At 34.3% G+C, this 26,066-nt stretch overlaps 1 protein-coding gene across 1 annotated transcript; it reads left to right on the plus strand.

The window, feature by feature from the left end:
• Positions 1 to 2,046: 2,046 nt before the first annotated feature.
• LOC108908409 (myrosinase 1-like) lies at positions 2,047 to 24,740 on the plus strand. Its single transcript, XM_018712444.1, has 9 exons — positions 2,047 to 2,093; positions 11,679 to 11,755; positions 14,380 to 14,580; positions 15,750 to 16,142; positions 16,198 to 16,292; positions 18,597 to 18,893; positions 19,366 to 19,503; positions 20,549 to 20,652; positions 24,546 to 24,740. The coding sequence occupies exons 1-9, from the start codon at positions 2,047 to 2,049 to the stop codon at positions 24,673 to 24,675; spliced, it is 1,482 nt and encodes a 493-aa protein (XP_018567960.1). The 3' UTR covers positions 24,676 to 24,740.
• Positions 24,741 to 26,066: the final 1,326 nt, after the last annotated feature.

A 26,066-nucleotide genomic window follows, 5' to 3' on the forward strand; every position in this document is an offset into this window, starting at 1 on the left:
AGAAATAATCAGACGATACTGGTATAATCATGAAATAAATGGCATGAGTTCTCAATCAATTAGCACAATCTGATTGTTTATTTTTTGTTTATGATGTTTGTTAAGGAATGAAACAAAATGCATTTTCATAATTTTTATAACTGATATTGGATCGTTACATACTTTCATACTGGGTGATAACAATTTTTTTTCTTGACTCTATTTCATAGACATATTAACTGCATACCACATTTTCATTATATAAACTAGTCCTCTCTAATTATTCCGATTTATTTCTAATGTTCATTATCTTTTCCAGTCTATGGCTTGCAGGTGACAGATTCTGAGTTTAATGTTTTTTAGTTTAGAATAAATTTAGACACATTTGTTTTGGTTGGGCGAGACGTGTTCACCGGGTTATTGAAAATAAGAGTCAGTATTTTCCTACATCAAGTGGGATCGCCTGTTTTAACTGAACAGATTGTCAAGCAGATAAAAGTGTACCAACATTTCAAATTGAATTGTTCAAACTACACCATCCTACAGGAAATAAATCGGTGATACAAGTTCGAAAATAGCTAAACCGAAGGGCTGGTGGATCAATTTGTAAACATTCATTAGTTGACTGGGATGGCATTGATGACCAGTCTACGAAATGTATTCAAAGGAGAAGCAACTGACTGGCTTCTGACGTTGTTTACACATTTTTAGGTGGATGCGCCTAAAGGTTTAAAAAGGTATATGCGTTGTTAGTGATCATCATATATATTCGATGCGGCGTGCTTTTACCCCACCAGAGAAGTGTGATCGTCCATTTGTGGAAAAATGTTATGACAACGATTGAAGTTTAAGGTAATAAACTATGTTAACACAGTTTGGGCGAGGTTCAGTTGGCTCTAAATAGTACTAAATATAATTCTCTGGAACTGTTATTTAATACTAAAATTCATTCTTTGCAATACAATCTTGTTGCTGACGAAGGCGATAAGCCTTTGTGCAAAATTAAAGAAAAATCTAAACTATTTAACTTTAGTCAGGTTAAAATCAAATCATGTGTTATACCTACTTGATTTGTTTACGCAAAATGTAATGAGAAAATGCTTACTAAAGTAGATCGTAAATATCGAGTTCCATACAAGAATGTTAAAGAGCTAACAAATGATTGATATAAGATTGAAATAGTAAATGGAAAGGGTGGAATTCGTAAGTTTGTTCATGATCAATTAAGGGCGATGCAGATTGGCTGGGAACAAAACATGTTTGAGTTTGCTGAAAATGATGACAGGCCGGTGTTGACAAATTTGTTGGAAACTGAATAACTATTTTGCCAGTTTGGCAGTTTTCTGCGGATCATCTGATTAGTATATTATTTTGTTGCTATGGGAAAGAGAGCTGCGGCAATTTGTTCTCTAGGTATATTAAGATGTGATAATCAGAATGATGATTATCAATATTTAGAAAGATGGCTGCGATAGATATCCTGAGAGCTGCGGCATTTTGTAATAAATGCAGTACGCGCCTAAAGTATGGAATAAATTCAGTAAAAACGAAACAAATTTTTTTTGGGAAAAATCCTCGAACAGCTCGATTTTTAATTTAAAAAATATATATTTTAACATAAAAGGCGATTTTCAACCGTCATTTGTTTTCCAGTAATGACGTCATCGACATTTTTTTTAAATAGCAACCGCCTATTTTTTTTTCTTGACTCTGAAAGATCGGTCCATTGTCGATCCGACAGTATTAAAATGTTGCCATCTTACATAGGAAAGTTTTCGTGTAAATGACGATTGAATGTTAGAAAACCCAAATCAATTCAATTTATTTCATTCACAATACAATTTTTTTAATATCTTCGATACAAAATAGCATTCCACACTTAAGCCATACTAGTATAAATGTCTCTTTAATGTTAAAAATGCACACAAACAACTTGAAATCGCAGTAACGTGATTGCAAGTTTTGATAAACGCAAGTGATGATAACACTGGAAAAAAATGTATCTTTATCATATTCTGTTTATGTATATAAACAAGTATACCTTTATTTTATAGGACTTTAGCTACCATGAATTTGAAAGTTTTGGTATTGTGTTCCATTTTAATTGCCAGCAGGTAAGTGTCAATGATATGAACTTTAATTACCGTAAGTAAATCATTTGAAAAATATTACAAAATAAATAAATATAACAAAATGATTGAAATTTATATTAAAATATTTTAAAAACAACATTACATGTATTAAAAAAAATTATATAGTTAACAAAATCAAATAATCTCCAATTTTTTTTCAACGCCCTGCAAAGAAAGTTAAAATTATTGATTATTACTTAGTTTTTCCACCAGCAACTAAAAATTTAAATTTTTGAAATTAAAGTAACTCAATTTGAATATTTGAATTGATGTATCAATTTTTATGTAGATATTTCAAACATAAAGAAAATCTGAAAATTTTACAAAACTTATTAGGTACTAGTCCAGGCTGAATCGTCGCTCCCGCTAGGAACATGATTCTCATTCAATTTTTTCCATAATCGTACTAAAAAAATGACCAAAAATGGTGTAAAAAAGTGGCCTAAAAACCTCACGTGATTAATGGACGATCGATCCCTTAGTAAAATAGATATTTACTATACAAGGGAAAAAAGTACTAGATTTTAGCTCGAGGTTGTGTTGTCTCCCGACGCGAAGCGGAGGGAGACAAAAAACCGAGAGGCAATCGCCTGGCAATGAACCTTCGCAGCGCTTGCATAAAATCCGCCGTTGATAACGATCTACATAGTTCTAGATGGACTGCTCGATATACGGCACACGTAAAAAGGCACACCCATACTTTTTCTCCAGTCTTGAGATACAAAGGACCCGCAAAGTCTACACCCGTTATTTCAAAAACTGCGGCATCTCGAATCCGATCCATCGGTAACGGCGGGGAACTTGCATCAAACGGCTTAGCATTATGTCTTTTACAGACGACACAACCAGAAATCGCTGATTTTATTGCCCGTCGACCGCCTAAAATCCAATGTCTTTCTCGTAAAATACTCATCAGTCCTTGGGCACCAACATGGCATAACTTAACATGTTCCCCAAATATCAACCGATTTACCACTGAGTGTTTGGCAGGCAAAACGATTGGATATCGAAAATTTTCGTGATCGTCTCGATTACTAATACGAGTTTTCAACCGAATTAAACCGTTCTTGTCTTTAAAGCCACTCAGACCATGTAATTTCTTATCATTTTCGTTCGCAAACGATTCTTGTTGAATTAGTTTGAGCACCAATATTTCTGATTTGTCACATTCTTCAGCACTCAGGTCTCCTTTACGCTTGTCATACTTATTTCTAGAATTGTGTATAAATCGAAGTATCCACGCGCACATTCTTAGAGTTTTCAGGTATTGTGAAAAATAGTATAGATGCCAGTCTTCTGACGTCATTATTTTACTCTCACTGTTGAGTAGTACAGTAACCAATTTTTTCCTCTTTTCTTTATTAATCTCCTCTTCATCATAATGGAGATTATCCCTAGGCCAACACGACGAGTCTCGATATAACCATGACGGGCCCTCCCACCATCTCGATTCGAGCAATTGTTTCGCAGAACAACCTCGAGATGGGAGGTCAGCTGGATTCAGCGTACCAGGAACATGATGCCAATTTTTGCCCGAAGATGCTGTTCGAATTTCCTTCACCCGATTCCAAACAAATGTTGACCATTCTTCTGGTCTTCTAATCCAACTGAGTACTGTTGTCGAGTCACTCCAGAAAAAACTTTCTAGTTCACTATTTAGATTTTTTCTGCACATTGTGTATAGTCGAACTGCTATGATAGCTGCCATCAACTCGAGTCGAGGTATTGACAATGTTTTTAAAGGCGCTACTCTCGCCTTGGCTGCCAAAATATGTACAAATACCTCGCCATTCTGCACTCCCCTTAAGAAAACAACTGCAGCGAAAGCTTCCTTGCTCGCGTCACAAAATGTATGCAAGGCCCATTGGTCTGCTTCTTCGGAGCCCGCATGTATCCATCTAGGGATTCTAATAGTTGATAAATACGGCAACTCCTCCATCCACCTTCGAAAATGTGTTTCAATTATAGGGTCGACCGGTGTATCCCAAGTAAGCTGTTTTTCCCATGTCTTTTGAAGCAACAATTTTGGTATTAGCGTTGTAGGACAAGTATAACCAATAGGATCGAATACTCTCTGAGCTTGTGATAGCATCATCCTCTTAGTCACGAGTTTATTTTCGAATTGCTCTGTGGTGTTATCGTCTTGGTTTAGGCTTAAAGTATCGTTCTCTTTGTTCCATTTCATTCCCAACACGGAAGTGGAAATATCAAGATTGCCATCTTGGACTTGATGAGTGTGCTCCCACCCTCTTAAATCAAACTTGCCTTCAGCCATTACGATACTAGCCTCTTCGACAAATGTTCTCAACTCTTTGTCATTTGCAACACTGGTTACGCAGTTATCAACGTAAAAACCATCTGACAATTTCATGATGGTATCCTTTGAAAAAGGTTTGGAATCAGATTCCTTCAACATCTTGGACAAATGGTACTCTATTGTGGCCCCTAAGAGAAACGGACTACTGTTGATTCCGAACACCACACGACGATGGCGATACACTATTTGTTTACCCTCACTGTCAGACCATAAAAAACGAAGGAAGTCTCTATCAGCCTCATGTATGCTAATCTGTAAAAAGGCTTTTCTAATGTCTGAGACTACACCAATTCTCTGTCGCCTGAATCTTAGCAAGATATCAGGAATCAATTCAATCAAATTCAGACCCTTCTCGAGGCACTGATTCAAAGAGGGGCTGTCTCTTTCTCTGGCTGAAGCGTCAAAAACAGGCCTTATTTTTGTGGTCGCGCTGCTGGGTTTTATTACCGGCCTATGTGGTAAGTAGTGAGCCACCTTTGTAGGTTGTATCTCGAAAACTTCTTCGATAATATTTTCGTTCAGCCAATCTTTAAACACCTGGTCATACGCTTCGAAATATCCGTCATTAATAACTTTCTTAACAGTATTCTCCAATCTCTTCTTAGCCATCTGATAGTTGCTTGGTAATGCCGGATGTCCTTCTAACCACGGCAGTCTAACTTCATACCGACCTTCTACGTCGATTGTGATGGTTTCCAGGAAAAATTCTTTAGCTGCCAACGCTGTTTCCTCACGAGTCATTCTTTCAGCAGGATCGTTTATACCTAAAACATCAAGTTCCCAGAGATTAGTAATCGAGGCATTGTTAACGAAAAGGGAAACAGAAATCATAGACAAGCTTTGAGGTTTTTCCAGGGGTATCTTGCCCATCATGGTCCAGCCTAGTAGTGTTTCGATGGCTACCAGCCCGCATTTCAGAACATATCGTTTTCCTGTGTACAGCTTTCCTGCAATATCGGAACCTATTAAAAGTTCTATAGGGGCATCGTCATATGAATCCGATATCTGGATATTTAACAAGCGAAGTTCTTCCGTCCAGACACCATGAAATACAGCAGAAACTTCGTTGCAAATTACGGGTTGATCCAAAGCTTCAAAAGTACAACTATAGCTGTTGTTGCTTACTGTGACGTCATAACAGTCGTGCTTCTGAGATAACTCACTTCCGCCAAACAACCCATGAATAATGTTAATCTGTCTTTTGGACCTGTACTTCAAAAATTCAGCTGTGGACTTTAAAATATACGATTTTTGAGATCCCGTATCTATCAACGCGCGCACGTATCGTTTTATCTGAGAGTTTTCCATTTTTACGCGGAGCGTTTGCAGAAAAATGTGTTGATTCGTACTATTCGCAAGTGCCTGATGGGTTCCCGTCACAACTTCTTCCTTAATGTCCTTTTGATCGGATTTTCCATCATTCTGTCGTTTCGCTGAGAGCTCCAGACACATCAGAGCTACGTGTGATTTGCCACAAATGATACATCTTAATCGACCTCGACAGCAACGAGCCTGATGTCCAATTTTAAGGCAACGAAAACAGGCCCCTTTTTCAGTCAGAATATCTTTTCTCTGATCATAGCTTAGTTTCTGAGCTTTAAAACAACTTGAACTCTCATGCAAATTCTGACAAAAAAGACATTTATTTGTTACTGAGGAATTGATTAAGCCCGTTGCAGTATAAAGTTTTGGAGAATCTTCTTCGTGTCTTTTTGATCTATTTTCTCCACGTCTAAAATCCTTATTTCTCCTATTGCTTAAATCGAAACCCTCCACTGCTAAATTAACATGCTGTTCATTGTCGACTTCATTCTTTAAAAACTTCATGAGGCTTCTGAGACGATTTTCTATTGTAGAAACACCTGCGGTCTCTTCTAAAGCGGCGCCTGTCGAAAGGTGGCTGTCCGGTAAACGTTGCCAAACTCTTAGTAAATCTGACGGGAGACATGACTCGACCAAAGGAAATAGCATGGCTGCATATTTATCGGATGTAATGCCGAGTGTCTCTAATGCCCGTAACTGCGACTCTAATTTGTCATACAAGAAAGACAAGTCTATTTTATTGCCAGACGAAGTGGTATTTATAACTAATTTGAGCAACTCTCGAACATAAACTTCGATCTGCAAGTCCTCACGACCGAACCGAGAGAGAAGACAGTCAATCATTTTACTATAGTTACTTCCTGTAGCGGGAAAACTGTCGACGAGCTGCCTAGCTCTACTACCCGGCACCATAGCTTGAATCAAATACTCAACTTTATCGTTCAAGTCTATATCCGGATCATCATGCACTTTTTGAAACTGAGACCAGAATGGCAACCAATCTTTAATATTCCCATCAAACTTCTTAAATTCTAAGGTGGGCAACTTAAATTTACGTCTACCTGTTCTGCTATTAACAGTTCCATCAGATATCACAGAAGTTGCCTCATTCTCCACGGCATCTGTCCATTTGGGCTGCATACGTTCTTCGCAGCGACTATTCAGATCCGCAAACTTCTTGATATAATTATCACTGACCTCCATCTCCACTAACAAATCTCCTTCGTTGGCATCATCATCTAATAGAAGATTGTAGATTTCGTTGTCAACTTGTTTTAAATCTTCGAATTTTTGTCGCAGAATATCTATTGATACCTTGATGAGTCGTAGGTCACCTTCCGGCGTCGATAATAACTCATCTAATTCTTTTGCCGATTTAGTAAAAGTAGTGCGAAGCACTTTCCGATGTTTCTTCTTTTGCTCCATTTTTCACTGCAAACTTTGTCAAACCACACTATTACCAAAACCAAAAGCGATAAAAGTTTGTCCAGTGATCGTCTATATGCTTCTACTACACCCAGTACATCCACAAAAACGACTTGTTTTCACTTAAAACTCCCTGTCCTGTCACGGTCGCCAAAAATGTCAATTGCTTCGTGATAAAACTACCCGTTTTACCCTAAGCATACGGTTCGGTTTTTTCCAAATAAAGTCGCAAGATCTTGAATAAATCTTTATTCTTTAGGTGTATTAGAATCTTTTTCAAAAGTAAAATGCAAACGAAAAACTTATTTATTTGACACTGACTGATCTCTTTTTTCTGCCTGCTCAGATTTTTTTTTCCAAAAAATATTCACCTAGAGTATGGTGGCTCTGACAAATATATTAGTCACTAAAGTTTTAAATTGGTAGGCTGCTATACTTATAGCGACAATTCATAGACCTAGTAAACTATGGACTAGAAAGAGAGGTCAATCGCGCTGATGTGTGCAAGGCAGATGAAGCTAGTTGAGGCAAATACCGGTAAAACAAATGTGTATATAAAATGTATAGTGTATATGAAATGATCCGTAAAAACTAAATTTGGTGCAATCGTGTCCTGCGATAAATTGCGCAAAGAGACGTTTAAGTGGAGAAAAAATTAAATTTCATAGGTAGGGAAGAAGTTATGATGGTACCAACATGTTTATACTTTTCGCATCTTTCTGAAAATAATGACCAAGTAGAGTTGTCTTTGATGATAACTATTAGATCATATTACTTCCTCCATCCTCAAAATGTCATTTTAACGTCAAAATTTTGCCGCTTTAAATGTGTTACTCTTCAAATTATTTTTTAACATCAAATCGAATATAAAGAAAAAGTTTTAACTGAAATGTACTTATAATGTGCTCCAGCAAAAATTCTCTTCAAATAATATGTTGAACCAAGAAAACATCGACATAGTTTCAATTTATATAGTTCTGCAAAGCAAGAAAATATGAATTATTTGGAACAACTACGTCAGAGGAGCTTACAGTAATTTTAACCGATCGAGTTTACGATATGAGGAAAATAAATGGAGAAATACATAAATAAGGCATTATAAAAACTATTTGGAATATTATAGCTAAAATAATTCAAATATTGTACTGTAACTAGGACAGTAATATAATAAACCCTTTTACATACGTACACTACTGGAAAAAATTAAAAGTTTTTGTCTTTTAGTCTATATTATTTTTATAAAGTCTTTGAATACGGCCCAACAGAAAAAAGGGGTAAGGAATCGCGTATAGCTATCTGATTGGTTGAATTAAATGTAGGCGCGCTGCAATCGAAATTCTGTGAACGAAGCTTAAGCCCTTACTAGCTCCATCTCTCTCGCACACGTCTGAGCGATTGTTGTTTATATAGGCGAAATGACAGTTGGGCGAGTCCAGTAGTTTATAAGGTCTATGCGACAATTACATCTGCGTTGCTAAGGAAACCTTTAAAGTAATCAAATAGCTGTCAATTTAATTCTGTGATTTGATTTAAAAATTGCAAACTTAGTGGTTGTTTAGTAGTTATTTTGAATAATATAAAGTTAAAAAACGTCTGATTCCGAGTTTTCTCTGACTCCACCGGAGTTAGTAGAAGCAGCGAAAGTAGCGTCACAAAAATTATTGCCAGCTAAATCGCGGAAAATTTACGAAACCGCGTATTCAAGATTTATGGAATGGAAGATGAAAAAGATATGTAGTTCGTTTTCGGAGACGGTGTTATTGGCTTTTTTGTGGAACTGGCACAACAACAAAAGCCATCAACAGTGTGGTTGAATTATTCAATGATTAAAAGTATGTTAAAATCCAATAATAATATAGACATTTCAAAATATTTCAAACTAATTACATTTCTGAAACAAAATGGGAAAGGTTATACGCCCAAGAAATCTGCGATTTTTACGATTATACAAATTAATGATTCTTTAAATAATGCTCCTGATGAAGTTTATTCAATGGCCAAGGTTGTTGTTGTATTTGGGATTGCAGGAGCTTGTCGAATTTGTGAAATCAGCCAGGTAAGATTAGATTATATTGAAGATTCGGGAACGCTATTAATTGTGAAACTTAAGCAAACAAAAAATGATGAAACAGGAGATTTTTAGTTACTGAAGAAATGTTAAATTTTACCGAATGTACATAGCCCTTCGTCCAGCAGCAGCAAAAGATCGTCGCCTGTTTTATGCATATCGCAATGGGAAATGTATCAATCAGGTTGTGGGTAAAAATCAGTTTTATGAGGTACCTGACACAGTAGTAGACAATTTTCTTCAACTTGACAATGCTAACTCATATACAGGTCTTTCATTTCGGAGATCGTCTGCTACATTGTTAGTTGAATCTGGGGGAGACTTGATGACACTAACGAAACATGGCGGTTGGAAGTCATCAACGGTCGCTGAAGGATATATTGATGAATCGGTAGCACACAGGACAGAAATAGCTAATAAGTGTTTAGAACGTGCTGAAATAACATCCGATTTACGACTAGGTACATCAACGGCTGTTGTGTCCATGACAGAAAAAAATACACAAGAAAGTTCGACTGTTATACCGAATAGTTTAAGAAACATGTCATTTATGCAATGTACATTTCATATTTGTACTTTTGGTGTAAAGGAAATGTAACTTCTATATAATAAAATATTCTAAAATTAAATATCTACCTTTACTTATGTATATTGTATACAGGGTGTAACTAAATAAGTGTAAAACATTTAAGGGGATGATTCCTCATAGAAAAAAAGATAGCATCTTTCATATAAAGAAACTTCATTGGAGCATCCCTTGTTAAGATACAGCCCCTTAAAGGGGGTACATAAAATTTGTTTAACAATTTTTAGCACTAAACAAGTTACAATATTGAAATTAACCTGACATTTTCTACTACCAAAAAGACACTTAGCCAGTAATTTATTTGGTTTACCCCATGGTTGTAAGGGGTGGAAAACGCAACCCCTAAAATTTATTTCCAACGTAACTTTTTGTCTTATTATTTGTTTACCATTTAAAAATTTATTTCCGATAGCCTGTTTCATTCTAAAAAAAATGTCTCTTGAATTATTTGCCCAAAATAAACCAGTTCGCAGCAAAAAATTATTTTACGAACAAGATACATATCGCCATAAAACGAAAATACGAAACTAATTTATCTAGTAGGCCGCTATTAGCAATACTGACAATTAAATTGGAAGTAAGCTGTCAGTTTGTAAATTTTTGAAATTGAAGTAATACTAATTGTGTATTGTTGTTCTGTTCTTAATTTGTTACTTTAATAATTCACTTGTTATTAAAATGGCATACACAAATGAGGAAATGGCTGATATGCATTACGTTTACTGTCTGTCGCAGGGGAATGGGTTAGAAGCTTCTACAAGATATGCTGAAATGTATCCTCAACGGCAGCATCCTTCACATATAATATTTGCCCGACTTCATCAACGATTACGTGAATATGGTTCATTCAACAAAAGAACGCAGGATTGTGGTCGCCATCGAGAAGTAAGAACACCACAGCTTGAGGCAGCAGTACTTAATTTGATAGAAGAACAACCTATTATCAGTACTAGAAAGATTGCTTTCCAGCTAAATGTTGATCATATGATCATATGATATGATCATATATTTAACATTATTTATTAAATAGTTTATTAATATTAAGTTTATTATTATCAAAAAACAACAAAAATACCAGTCAATATTGAGCGATACAAGCAGATCCTTAGTTGTAGGCGTAGAGTATACACTTCGAGTGAGTGCGAGAGAGACGCAGTATTCGGAGGCGGCCAAGAGCGGACGAGAAACGCGGCGCGCGCCCCTTATTTACAATAAAAAAATAAGTCTTCAGAATAAAATATGCCGACGTAACTCTTCGGACTTTTGTTAAGAGATGTTCAAAGATTATTTAAGAATTTTGGCAACACTAAAAATTACAATTTTTAATATAGTTTATTGACGTTGAAAATGGTTAAAATCGCGTTTTTTTTTAAATCGTTAATATCTCGAAAACGGTAGATTTTAGAGAAAAGTTGCTTAGGAACTTTTTTATTCAGGATACCCCAAAAACCCTAAAAAAAATATTTCGAGCGAAAAAATCGAAAATTACGAATTGGTTTAAAAAATAGTTTAAACAATTTTTGACCATTAGTAACGTCTGGCAACATGCGGATATGTTTCAAGGGTAATTTTTTAGTAAGATTATAAAAAAAATCGAATGAGAATCATGTTCCTAGCGGGAGCGACGATACAGCCTGGACTATACAATTTTTATAACATAAGAACCGTATTTAAAATGGCATTTTCGGCAAAAAAAAAACAAAAACTATAATATTAAGGATTTCTACTTTAGTCTTGACAAACATCAAGGAATAAATATAAGGTAGGTACTATTTATGTAGTTAACATCGATAATTATATTGATTTAAATAGTATGTGGCACTTTTTTAAATTCATAATTACTTCCAGTTTATCTGATGATGGCTCTAAAGCGTTTCCGGATAATTTCATGTTTGGTGTAGCTAGTAGTTCGCATCAAATAGAAGGTAAGTGTTTAGAATTAGAATGAATCCCTTTGTATTTAATATGCTCATTATATTTGTTCTGTAACGCTGTTTTTTGTGCATCATTTTCCAGTTTTACGACAGTATTTCAAAAATAAAGCAAATTTAATAATTTGTGACAATTCAAATTAAATATGTAAGTCATAATTACAATTTCCCTCTACCACTCACAATAACTTTGTTATTTGGCCCTACCAGGATAGACTTTTAAAATCTTAATCTAAAATTATTAAATATTTGTTTTCTCAAAGTGATTCTGAGCATGCAAAGATATGATATTCAGAAGGCTATTCGGAGAACATTTGCAAAAAATTCAGAAGTTGTAAAGAGTTGTAATAGTTTTAGAATTCATGAAGAGAATTATGCTGAAGAAACAAAGAAAATTAATTGCAAACGCCGTTCAAAATGAACAAAAAAAAAATTGATTTGAACAGAAACCATATCGCTTGATTTAATAACTTTATTAAAAAACCCAGAGGCTGCAAAACTATTCCAGGAATGTTATTTTTTCTTTAATTTGTATTTATTCCGGTCAATTTTTTATCGACTTTATATCGTATTAGGTTTCTTAAAATATTAAGTTTAGATAATTTAGAGTGACTTGTGTAAACTATGGATAAAACAGTTTCAGGTTCACTTGTGGAACAGATCCACTTATTCCGTAGCTGATAAATATGGAATTGCAATCACCAAATGAATTTTAATGTTTGTCTTAACTCAAGGTTCTCTAAACTATTAGTTTAAGGGCCACATTTAGTGCTCTACAAAGTTGAGAGGGTCTTGATATAATGTGTGCGAAAAAAAATAAAGCGTAATAGATACTCAAATGCTGTCAGTTATCAAATCACATGCACTTCATCATTATCAATTCGCAATTTCAAACACATTTCTATTGTTAACAACAGTTGTCGATATTTACTATCTATTAGTTAAATTAATACAGAGTGGTTCTGTAATAAGTGCGTTCCTTGAAAAGGGCACGCAAATGAGCAACTTTTATTAAGCAATTGATCGTCTAAAACATTACGTTTTAAATTGAAATAAAAAATTCAAATGAAGGTTTAACAAATTTAAAACCGTCCCTGGTGATCATCGAAGTAGAGGCGCGCAGGTTTGTGAAAGTGCTGATGGCAGCTGTTTGTTTATTAGCTTGTTAGTTAGTTAGTCTTAGTCGTAAGTGTGATTTGCATTTTGTTATCAGATAAGTCAAGAAAGATGATGTCAAAATAAAAATAAAAAATAAGTCACGTCAAACTTCATCGGAGTTATTATTTTAAAACATAGATTAATTAATTAATCCTGAATCAGAAATACAGTCCACAAACAATTTCAAGAAATGAACCAAGAATCCAACATATGAAGTTGAGGCGCGCAGATTTGTGAAAGTGCTGATGGCGGTTTTGACGGTTTAAATCTTGTTTTCGAAAATGCTGAATTCTATTCAAGTCTCGTTTAAAAGTAACACAAAAATTAAACGAATAAACGAATTACTTATCAATAGACGACATGCTCCGCAAAAATTGTTCACAGTTGTTTCCATGTGCTAATTAATAAACATGCTAAAATTAGTTCGCATACGTGCAAATACTCCCGGAAATTGCCGCAGCTGCAGCAAAAATACGCTGTTGAGGATCTGCTGCATGGACTACATCGGTACATATTCTCTTTCATACGCCCCCAAACAAAAAAGTCCGGAGGGTTCATCTCCGCACTTCGTGTTGGCCAACGTACAGGGCCATTTCCTCCTATCCGTCCCTATCGTTTCCTTATTTAAAGTATAACTTTTATGCCACTGAATTAATTGGTAATATGAATACATTTTACAACGGTCTGAAACATTCTGCATGAAAAAAGACTCTTTTATTTTTGTCGAAAAGTGAATGGTTTACGAGTTATGAGACATATTATGATGCGGTTTTCCAGATATTAAAAAAATATATTTTATTTTTGTTAATTTCAACGCCCTGTATCTCATAAACGGTAGCTTTCTGTGCCTATGTTCATAGAGCAAAGTGATGTTAATTTTTGTCATTTAAAACTTTCCCGAAGTTTGTCTATTAAAATCTGGACCACCCAAATTTGTTTTATTTTTCCCGATTTCAACGCTTTGTTTACTTGAATAATATGTCTCATAACTCGTAAACCATTCACTTTTCGATAAAAATAAAAGAATGTTTTTTCATCCGGAATATTTCAGACCATTATAAAATGTATTCATATTACCAATTAATTCAGTGGCGTAGAAGTTTTATTTTAAATAAGAAAACGACATCCTTGTTTGTCCGCCACTGGTCTTTGAATTTGGACTATGTGGATACAAAACTCGGGGAAATATTTGAAAAAAAAATGTGTACCAAATTTGGATAAATTTGATAAAGCCGTTTTCCAGATATTTAAAAAAATTATTTTATTTTAGTTCATTTCAACGCCCTGTATCTTATAAACGGTGGCTTTCTGCGCCTATGTTCATAGAGCAAAGTGATGTTAATTTTTGTTGTTTAGTGGTTTCCCAAAGTTTGTCTATTAAAATCTGGACCACGCTGTATATTAAAATTTTGTATTATAAGAATGAAATAGAAGAAAAATTAATTTTTGTCATTAACAAGGAGCTTGGAACGAAGACGGAAAGGGAGAAAATATTTGGGATTATCTCACCCACACCAAACCGGAATTAGTGGAGGGAGGTGCTACTGCTGACATCACGTGCGATTCCTATCACAAATATAAGGAAGATGTAGCGTTACTAAAAGATCTGGGTGTTGATCACTACCGATTCTCCTTGTCCTGGTCAAGGATTTTAACTAACGGTAATTGTTTTTACATACATTTTTATATGCACAGTTTTCTGTTGCTATATTAGACTATTTTTATTGATTTAATACTGTGTAGGCGAGATGCATCACTGCATTACTTCTACTTAGTGCTTTTAATCGGTCAAACTGACAGAGATAAATCTATTTTATGGATACAATGAAAGCAAAACCTGTGACTCCACCAGACCAAATAATTTTTAAACTAATGATGTTTCGGGCACCGATTACTTTGTTTACTAATAGCCCCACCAGCATTGAATTATACTATCAATATCAAGTAAACTTCTAGGTTCATTAGTACGTAGAACGTAACAGACACATACCGGTTTTGAACTTAATAGATCGCATCAATATGCCATAAGTGGATAACCATGAATGATGCAGCTATTTTTTGGTGTTTTAACTACCGACATGGAATAAGTATACATAGACACAAGTCATATATTTAAGATATGGCATATATTTTGTAGGTTGTATCTCACCTACACAGATATGTTGGTAGACATCTAAATAAATACAGTCGGTCATCTCATTCATGACATACGATGAGAATTAGTAAGCTGGAATCAAGTCTATACTTAGTCAATGTCTATGGCGAATGATTTTAACTGTTTACTAAATATTTGGGGTATAATATAAAATGTTGAACAGAGCAAATAGTTCACAGAGTAGATGTTTTTTAAAATATCATTAGTTAAAAAGTTTATTTCATCTAGTGCGACATAAGTTATGCTTTTATAGTACCCACAGAATATTAGGTTGCTCTTTCTAGTAGGTACAAAACTATGTACATACAAAGGAATGGAATATCTCACTAGACATCGAGTAGCAATAATATTTAAGATAATAATTTTGATTTTATAAATATCGTACATAAAAAGTTAGCTTTCCATTATTTTTATTCAACATTAACTTAATATTGATTGCCTAACCATACTAAAGGATAGGAAATACAAGATTATATTCAGCTCTATCAGTAAATAGGAACTATCACCCTCTATGTTTACTGAAATTTTAAACTTAACTAGTGAAATGGTTTCTAAATTTTGTAAAATTTTAAGCTCTGTCACTCTGTAGATTGAAAAGAAGCAATATTTCATTAAGTCGTATTTGTTAAACTATATCCCGTTCTTAATAAAACACTTTATATGGCATGTTTGTAGGCAGCATTGGCAGTGTTAATGAGGCCGGGCTCAATTATTATAAAAACCTCATCAAGGAACTAAAAGATAATGGTATAGAACCTTTTGTAACTCTGTACCACTGGGATCTTCCGGAAATATTACAAAAACAAGGAGGATGGATCGACATGTTCATTATAGACACATTTCTGGACTACGCAAGGCTCTGTTTCGAAACATTTGGAGATGATGTAAAATATTGGTTGACCTTTAGCGAACCTAAACAAACTTGCTTGTCAGGATATGGATACGGTACAATGGCACCATCAGTTTCGAAAACTGGCGAACTTGACTACAAATGCACGCACAACCTCCTGAAGGCTCATGCTAAAGTTTGGCATCTCTATGATGAAGAGTTTAGGTCTACACAGAATGGTATTAACACATATTACTGTTGAAAGAAACGGAAACTTTAAAGTTCTGATTACAGGAAAAATTTCTATAGCCTTAGACAGTAATTGGTATGAACCTGAAGATGACACCTCCCAGAATACGGTCTCCGCTGAAACTAAACGGCAATTTTCGGTGAGTATAGTCATTAAACATTCTTATAATTTTTATACAAGCCGGATGTTTTCAACTAGAGGTAGGGAAAACTAGTGTCGTAATGGAATCTTCTATGTTTTTTATTGTGTGAACTGTACAAGGCGTTCCAGAAATAATTGTCAAAATTTTAATCAGGTATTTGTAACGAAAAGTAACACTTTTTGGTCCCGCATTTTATCCCCACTAAAATAATGCTAACGAGCTATCTATGGATTAAATAAATATCGAATAGTACGTAGAAGGTTTACGCAAATGAGGCTTGCTTTCGGTGTGCAGCAAGATGAAACTCTCAACGGTAAAATAAAAGTATTTTTATTGAAAACAAAATGCAGTGAAAAGAAATATTGTCCGGTCGAGCGTTCGTTGGAGAGTCTTGGTGTGGTGTTGTTCGCAGGTATATGCATCTCGTCCTTGGCGCCAATCTGCCGTGGACCTTTTCCTGGAACCATGGTGTGTGCGTCCCGCGTCTGTTCTTGTCCTTGCAACCGTTGGCTGGCGCTCTTGACGTAATACTTAAAATGATCCACTTGCAGACATGTGTACCCACACAACTATTCACTATCTTCTCTTCACTAGAACAGCAGCAGCATTTGATTATAATAAGGTATATCACATATGTCAAATGTCGTTTTCAGAACATTAAGGATCTTGGTGTAATGTTTGACAGCAAATTGTCTTTTGGTGATTCTGGCTCTCGTGAGGGCCCACTGTTTTATTGTCGAAATGCTAGAACAAATGTGCTTGTAAAATCTCCTGTTTATTTAATGGCTAATAATTATAACCAAATAGCAGATCAGTGTGATTTATTTCATTGTAATTTTAATGATTTGTTAAGAATTACCTCGGATTACTTCAATAATTTTCAATATTAGATATAGGTTTTGCTTTCTTCCTCTTTTCTGTTTATTATCATTATTATTATTGTTATTGTTATTGTTATTGTTATTGTTATTGTTATTGTTATTGTTATTGTTATTGTTATTGTTATTGTTATTGTTATTGTTATTTTTATTATTATTNAAATTTGCGATGTTTATAATAATTTGGATCAAGATATAAAAGAGAGCAATATATACTCATTCAAACGTAAATATAAAAGACTTTTATTTGAGCGGCAATATTATTAATAATACTACTATTTATTTGTGGTTAAATGTCATTACTAATAATTATTATTTAGGATTAGAATATTTATGTTAGTAATAGGTTATGTTGAGTAGTGTGCACAACCTTGCTTGTGCAGACTAGACTTCGCCTTTTGTTCGACTTAATGGAAACTAGTTTGTGCAATATGTATGTTTGTTATAGAACAATAAAGACTATTATTATTATTATTATTATTATTATTATTATTAACAGCAAAAATTCAAGATGTTTATTTGAATAATTGCATTTAATAACAATCTCAAGTGCGTGTTTTTGTGTTGATTATGTTTAGACATATCATTTTTAGTATTTATTTTATTACTGGCTGTTCACTAGGTATTAGCTAATACTAGTTGAGGACTAATTGTTTCCTGTAATATCAGCAGTGATATTCGGTGATAGATATTTTTTACGTAATAGATTTCTAGTATAATAACATTGTTTAATTTCATTTGATAAATTTTTTAAAAAATTAATATTTTTGAATTAACTTAATACATTTAAAATAGTGTAAAAAATGTGGGGCCTAATAATGAAATATGTTTTTTGAAAGAATGTAATGCTTTTAAAAAACTGAAATATATCTGAAACGTAATTAAACTTCTGCAAGTGACACATCAGTCAACTCAGAATTAAAAATACATATTGTCTAATAAATAAATTTTAACCATTATTAGTTAACAATTTTTAAAGATATAAAAAGAGTACCAATCCAGATTTTATTCAAAATTATTTTATGTTTCACAGTAATTTATATATCAAATATTTCTGGAACATTGTATAAAAAGTCTTAATCAATCAGCATAAAATTTAACAAACAATTATTTCCTGTGCACACGGCACTGTTGATGGGTGGTTGATTATTGTATGTAAAAATGTAGAAACAGACCACTCGAAGTATAGTGCAAGCACGTCAAAAAACTGTAGTAGAAGGTTCCAGGCTAAAAACATGAGGGCGACTCAGGGAGTTCCCTTCTGGTCTTCTGAGAGTGTGATATAAAGTGCATCAGGTCTCTCCTGCCATGATGCTTGGAATCTGGTAAGCTTATTTTAAATTGTCACCTTCTAGATAGAGATTGTGATGGTATGGTGTCCAGTTAATTCTGGGATTCTCATTTGTGAAATTTTCATTTACAGTTTGGCTGGTACGCAAATCCTTTATTCATTGGCGATTATCCAGAAGTAATGAAGACTCGCATAGGGTATCGAAGTATGCATGAAGGTCGTCGTGTATCTCGTCTTCCTGTGTTTACAGACGAAGAAATAGAGTACATTAAGGGCACTTGTGACTTCCTGGGCTTGAATACTTACACGTCCTCTATTATTAAATACGAGAAAGAACAAGAAATAAGGATTCCTTGGTACGATTGGGATGTTGGAGTGAAAGAGCACTTTGCATCCGAATGGCCAAGTTCCGCATCTTCCTGGCTGAAGGTATGTATTTTATATCTGTGAATAATCCATATTTTATAGTACCTAGAGAAAGATATGCGGTATCTCAATCTAGTGTTTCAAACTGAAGTAGAAAATTTGATAATATTAAAAAAAGGTTGGAAGTAGGAGTCGGAAATATTTGAGTTATATTAATGAAGTTTTAGGTAGTGATTGAATTTATTGGAAGCACACATTTACTGTAAAACAAATATACCTATCAACAAGTGGCAGATACATCAAAATTTATAACAAGAAAACACTGTTTTAGATATTCTTTGCGGTTTCTGTACTACATACATCCAGTGTACATATAGAAACAGATAATTAAGGAAATTCAAGTTTTCTGTCGGTAAACTGTATAGCCTAGACTATTTTTTAAATGGTAAATGAACTCTTCGAAAGATTAAACTTTTAATTTATATTGAAAAATAAACCTGTCACAGAAAAAATAATATTAATATCTGTTGCTTAGGTCACACCGTGGGGAATAAAAAAGCTATTAAATTGGATTAAAGACACATATAACAGTCCAGATATTTTCATCACAGCGAATGGAGTGTCAGATGATGGGTCATCTTTGAATGATGAAATCAGGATCAACTATTACAGGGTAATTTAAAAAATGTATTAAAATTCGCTAGAAACTGTAAAATTATATTTTGAACATCCTTAATCTTATTGGTGATATTTGGTATTAGTGGGAATTTAGTATATTGTAAAAACCTTAGAATAGCTTAGAAGCTATAGTGGGTTTTCGGAGTTATCCATTATCATCTGTATAAAGAACTTTGGCAGAACTAGATAATAATAACAAACCTGAGCCTTACGTCTGTCGTTGAGATTAATCAGTTTTTAATTCTCCTGAAGTGCCGCAATGGTAACTTTTTTATTCCTGGAACGATGAAGAATTGAACGACAAATTCTTTTTCACTGGATTGAAAAGTTGGTGGTAGAAAATATTGACCTTGAAAGTGAATAATTATTTTGTGTATCGAGCACGTGGACCTTGACTATGGAGTATCTCTGACCTAGAATTGCTGCGTCTGGGATCTTGCGGCTGGAGGTGCCAACGGTTTGTGTTATAATTTTGAGGATTTGTATGGAAGGCATTTGAATCTTCTACAAAAAAAATATTCTGCATTATCAATTGATGAAATATAAGATACCAGGATTTTAAGGGATGCTGTTTAGGACTACGTAGTCATGTTTTTAATTAAAAAATCCCTAAAATGACGTTCCAAAAATCGCTCAGAAAAAATTGGAGATAGCCCAAGGCCATGTATCATATTGGCAATTAGATTGTAGTAATTGGTTCAGCAAGTACATCTAGACCCGCACTGATCTCTTTTGCCATATGGTAGTTCCGTTTCCGATTCACTCCCTTATTTTTTTGCTAATTGTTTCCGACACTTTGTATATGACAAGAAAACGCAGATAAGTAAAAAATTGGCGTAATAGAGCCAGATGTAGGCGGAGACCACTTTATGATCATACCCACATAAGTGTTCTATATACATAAAACTATTCGCATAGTTAAGAACTTTATCAAAAACAAATCTGTCATATGTTTTTAGCTTAGAATATAATTTAAATATAAGGTTTAAGACTTGTACTTTATTAGTATTGTGTTTCATATAAGAAACTTATTTATTTAGGATTATCTAAGCAATATTAGTAGTGCAATGGAAGATGGAGTCAATGTAATCGGCTACACAGCTTGGAGTTTAATGGATAGTTTCGAGTGGACCAGTGGGTACTCGTAAGTTTACAAATGCAGTATTTATTTTTTAGTATACAGGATGTGCCATTTAACACTCCCGCTGCCAATTTCTCCGAAATGAAGAAATTTATTTTAGTTCCGGAAATTGTGGTTGTTAGGTCCCTCGAATAGCTTCAAATTGTAGTTAGAACTGTTAGTTTCAATATTTCTGTATGGATGGCGTTGCGATAATAAAAAATTTTTGATTTTGGAACGTGGAAATGTAGTCTGAAAGATCGATAAATTTTGAGTAATTTTTGTAATATACTTAAAGCTCTATTTACTCGTTTTCGAGATATGTCGACTTCAATATGTAATGTATGATGTAATAGGAACATCTATTATTTTATTTAAAGCTTTGTTCACATCACATACTAACTAACAAACAACTGTATTTTATCAAATGTTATTAAAAAGTCATAGGTGGCTCAAGTCATTTGTTTAAAATAAAACATGTATGGCAGATGACACATGTTAGTTTTCCATTAATTACAGATTTATCAGCTTGCTTGTTTCAATTTAACTAATACTATTTATATGACTTATTTTCATTTTACTATTGTATTTCTGTAGTTGATCATTTGTTTTTTTATAATTTATTGTTTGTGAGTTAGTATGTGATGTTCATAAAGTCATTGTAACAATATTTTAAAAGAATATTTTGTCTCGGTGTGATTTAAATGAAATAATTGATATTCCTGTTACATGATACATTGAATATTGAAGTCGACATATCTCGAAAACAAGTAAATATAGGGAAAAACTTTATATTACAAAAATTACTCACAATTTAACGATCTTTCAGATGGACTGGCACTAAAAAAGAATGATAAAATGTCACACTTTTTCTATGTAAAATAATCAATTCTTTCACAATAATCCCGTCTGAAGTGTATACAATGCCTATGCGAGAGCCGAGACCTTTATTACATTTGCCCCAGTAGGAAGGGCAAGTATGATACAAAAACATGGTTTTAAAAAAATTGTGTAAAATAACCAAAAAAGATCAGAATCGCAAAAAACACCCAGAGGTATTGAAAGAACATATCAAGGTACACTATATATTTTTTTTTGAATTTTTGATATTCTTGGTTTTTTAAATATCAGTCAATAAATTGTCACTATGCGAATTTTATAACACACTTACCCCACGTTCCAGAGATCAAAAATTATTTTAGTATCGCCACGCCATCTATACAGAAAGATTTGAACTAACAATTCTAACTGCAATTTGAAGCTATTCGAGGGACCTAACAACCCCAGTTTCCGGAACTAAAACTATACAGAAAGATTTGAACTAACAATTCTAACTGCAATTTGAAGCTATTCGAGGGACCTAACAACCCCAGTTTCCGGAACTAAAATATTTTTTTTTCATTTCGGAGATATTGGCAGCGGGAGTGTTAATTGGCACACCCTGTGTACATAACTGGAACAATATAATTCGTTTTCAAAAAGACGTGACAAATCAAGATTGAATTTTACTGTTTTTTCCTTTTCGATTGGTGTATAATTATTGTGGCTATTCTAGTGTTTTTAAGGATTTCAGAGACTGTGCTTATATTTAAAGTACATACCATGGTTGTTCCTCCGTGGTCTATGTAGCCTAATCAGTGAAAGTTAAGACTTATATTGCACTTTCTTAGTCGTAGGATTCTTCGATCAGTTTTTATTGTTCTCGGACTAGGCTCAGTGGGGACGGACCCGCTTTCAAAAGCCCTAGGACGTCCTGTTGTTGATTTTGGTCATTGATGGTCGCTGCGGATGGAGCCGCTACTCAAGCAATGGTGGTCTGAGAGGATCTCTAGTGGCCTCTGTAATGCTTCCTAGCATTGGTTGATAGGCCACTACGTAAAGCTTCAAAGGACCACCACAGCGGCCTTAAAATGAAGAACAAGAACCGAAGTCAACATCAGAGGGTCCTAGGGGTCTGAGAGGTTTGGCCGATATTAGTCTCAGTTGCATTTTTATCACGACAAGAGATGGATCGTAGACGCATTGCAATTATATGGCTTGGCTACTGCCGACGTCGTCGCAATAAAAAAACTAAAAAATATGAAAAATATCCAAAAAATATGAAAAGGCTAAGTTTTGTCCCACTGGACAGGTCTGGATTCAAGCAGTGATATAAAAAATGTTATATCTACTTCTAGCGAACAAACATTCGACATAGTTGCGTACAAATATTTAAAGCCGGTACACGGCAGCCGGGCTGGCAGTGGTGGCGACCGGCTACAACCCGGCGGCCGTTCGCCGAATAGCTTATTCCGTCACGTGTGAAAGCTGCCATAAGACTCTGTACACCTTGCTGCCGGGTAACCGGATCCGGTTAGCCGGTTCCGGCATGTGTGCAACGGTTGTAAGGGCAGAGCAAACTTTAATAGCTGAGGCTAAGAAAGTGCAATGTAAGCCGACCAAATATAACGGCATAGCAACCTGAAGGACCATAGTACTTTAAATAAAAACTAATTGTGTTTTTATGATGACATGTCGTTTCAGTTAGTAAAGTTCCGACGATTTTATATATACATAAAATACTTTCTATGTTGTCAAATCTATGGAAATGAATTAAATGATTGAAAATTGAAAAATTNGTGCTTATATTTAAAGTACATACCATGGTTGTTCCTCCGTGGTCTATGTAACCTAATCAGTGAAAGTTAAGACTTATATTGCACTTTCTTAGCCGTAGGATTCTTTGATCAGTTTTTATTGTTTTCGGACTAGGCTCAGTGGGGACGGACCCGCTTTCAAAAGCCCTAGGAAGTCCTGTTGTTGATTTCGGTCATTGATGGTCGCTGCGGATGGAGCCGCTACTCAAGCAATGGTGGTCTGAGAGGATCTCTAGTGGCCTCTGTAATCCTTCCTAGCATTGGTTGATAGGCCACTACGTAAAGCTTCAAAGGACCACCACAGCGGCCTTAAAATGAAGAACAAAAACCGAAGTCAACATCAGAGGGTCCTAGGGGTCTGAGAGATGATCCGCCCCCATCGAGGTTAACCCGAGAACAATAAGCCTCGTTGCACACTAGCCGGACCGGCTAACCGGATCCGGCTATCCGGATCCCGCTGGCTCTTTCACACGTAAATTAATTTTCAAACCGGTTTGGCAGATATTAGTCTCAGTTGCATTTTTATCACGACAAGAGATGAATCGTAGACGCATTGCAATTATATGGCTTGGCTACTGTCGACGTCGTCGCAATAAAAAAAAACTAAAAAAATATGAAAAATATCCAAAAAATATGAAAAGGCTAAGTTTTGTCCCACTGGACAGGTCTGGATTCAAGCAGTGATATAAAGAATGTTATATCTACTTCTAGCGAACAAACAAACATTCGACATAGTTGCGTACAAATATTTAAAAAGTAGTGGCGACCGGCTACAACCCGGCGGCCGTTCGCCGGATAGCTTCTTCCGTCACGTGTGAAAGCTGCCATAAGACTCTCTACACCTTACTGCCGGGTAACCGGATCCGGTTAGCCGGTTCCGGCATGTGTGCAACGGTTGTAAGGGCAGAGCAAACTTTAATAGCTGAGGCTAAGAAAGTGCAATGTAAGCCGACCAAATATAACGGCATAGCAACCTGAAGGACCATAGTACTTTAAATAAAAACTAATTGTGTTTTTATGATGACATGTCGTTTCAGTTAGTAAAGTTCCGACGATTTTATATATACATAAAATACTTTCTATGTTGTCAAATCTATGGAAATGAATTAAATGATTGAAAATTGAAAAATTGCGAAATATGTCAAATATTATCAGCAAATAAAAAACTACAAGACGATTCTCTTAACTTAAAAATTATTGTTATAAACTTATGTATTAATGAATAAGGAAATAGCAACGATTAGGTATATGGGAATTAACAAAAATGTTTATTTTTTTCAGAGAAAAATTTGGTTTTTATTCTGTCGATTTTGAAAGTGAAAATCGTACAAGAACGGCAAAAAGTTCCGTTGAGTATTTCAAGAAAGTTGTTTTAACTCACTGTTTGGTGGATTCATGTGAAGAAGATTAAGCTGTTAATATTATAACGACAAGAATATTATACTGTGCATCGTAGTTCATTTTTAAATATTGTATTTGTTCTCTGCCTTCTCTTATTAACTAATTTAATTTGACTAGTCTGTATTGTAATATTTAAGAAATGTAGGTCTATGTAATAATTCGGAGTTTTATTTTATATAGAAACAACAGAAACTACCAATTTATCTTTTTAAAAGTAAAATTGCACTGTACATACATATAGTCTCTACCCAGAACAAAGGATGCATAAGAGTTATTAAAAAAAAAGACGTGGGAGAAATCAAGAGATGTGGTTATGAGGGAGTAAAAAGTTTCTTCAACCATCACATTCTCATAAAATGGAAATAGAAATAAGTTCCAAAATAACAAAGGTTAGGAAGTCATACTTTTAATAAAAGGAGCGTTTAAATTTTTACTGTAAACCGCAAAGCAAGAATGTATTTTCTTGTCGACAATGAACAATTTTGTTTGTTGGAGAAGAGGAAGAAACCTAGATCAACGACAGATAAACTATGACAAAGATATGGTAAGATAGAAATATATACCGTTCTATAATCATCTTTGGATTCATTTTTACCAGAATTAAGGTCACTATCAGATATAGGGATAATATGATAATTACCCATATCCGTAGTACCTACTTACTTTATGAAGGATGGTTTTTGATAAATCATGAACCAAATATACTTGATATCGCTGATATCATACTATGGCTCCTGATAACACAATATTTAGAATAACCTTTAATTGTTTAAAAATTTATATATCAAAATATATTCTTACATACATTTTTGTACAGGCAATTGTTTATTTTGTAACTTAAGATAAATAATATGCTTCTACCTTTATTCTATGTTGATTTTGCATATTTTTGTCGTACATTTTTCACAAAAATCAAGTCGTCTTGTAACATTGGAATCAGAAAAAATTTTCCACCAGATAAGATAAAAAATATATATCATTCTAATAGTTCTTTTTGCATATATCGTTTTAAATTGATAACGGCCTGTCATATTTTTTAGGCAAAATATTTATATTTTTGAAAAAAAAAGAATAAAATTTTTCGGAACGTCAAGATAAATTATGAAAAGTTTTTTTGCGATATATGAATATTTATTTGCTACTCATTGTCAGATTTACGTAGTACTATTAGCTGTTTTTTCAATGTATCATTTTCTTTAGTATTGTGGTTTAACATTAGCTGTTATATTCTGTACGTAACATTATTTTAATTACTAATTAAAATCGTTTCATGATGATTAATATCTTTACTGTGTTATTGAATATGTTAAATGTAATCGCAACTCACTGCTTAGTGGATATGAGTGAAGAAGCCTAAGTTAAGTTTTGTGGCATTTAAGACTTAAAAAAGTAGGAAGGGAA

The sequence above is a fragment of the Anoplophora glabripennis genome, unplaced genomic scaffold (genome assembly GCF_000390285.2).
Source record: "Anoplophora glabripennis isolate ALB-LARVAE unplaced genomic scaffold, Agla_2.0 scaffold387, whole genome shotgun sequence".
Taxonomy (NCBI): Eukaryota; Metazoa; Arthropoda; class Insecta; order Coleoptera; family Cerambycidae; genus Anoplophora; species Anoplophora glabripennis.

Bases quoted from the DNA above. Each gene is read 5' to 3' on its own strand.
- LOC108908409 (XM_018712444.1), top strand. From the start codon at position 2,047: ATGAATTTGAAAGTTTTGGTATTGTGTTCCATTTTAATTGCCAGCAG. The intron at 11,756-14,379 runs GTAAGTGTTTAG...GTCATTAACAAG, and splicing joins TAGTTCGCATCAAATAGAAG to GAGCTTGGAACGAAGACGGA. The intron at 16,293-18,596 runs GTGAGTATAGTC...TTTCATTTACAG, and splicing joins AAACTAAACGGCAATTTTCG to TTTGGCTGGTACGCAAATCC.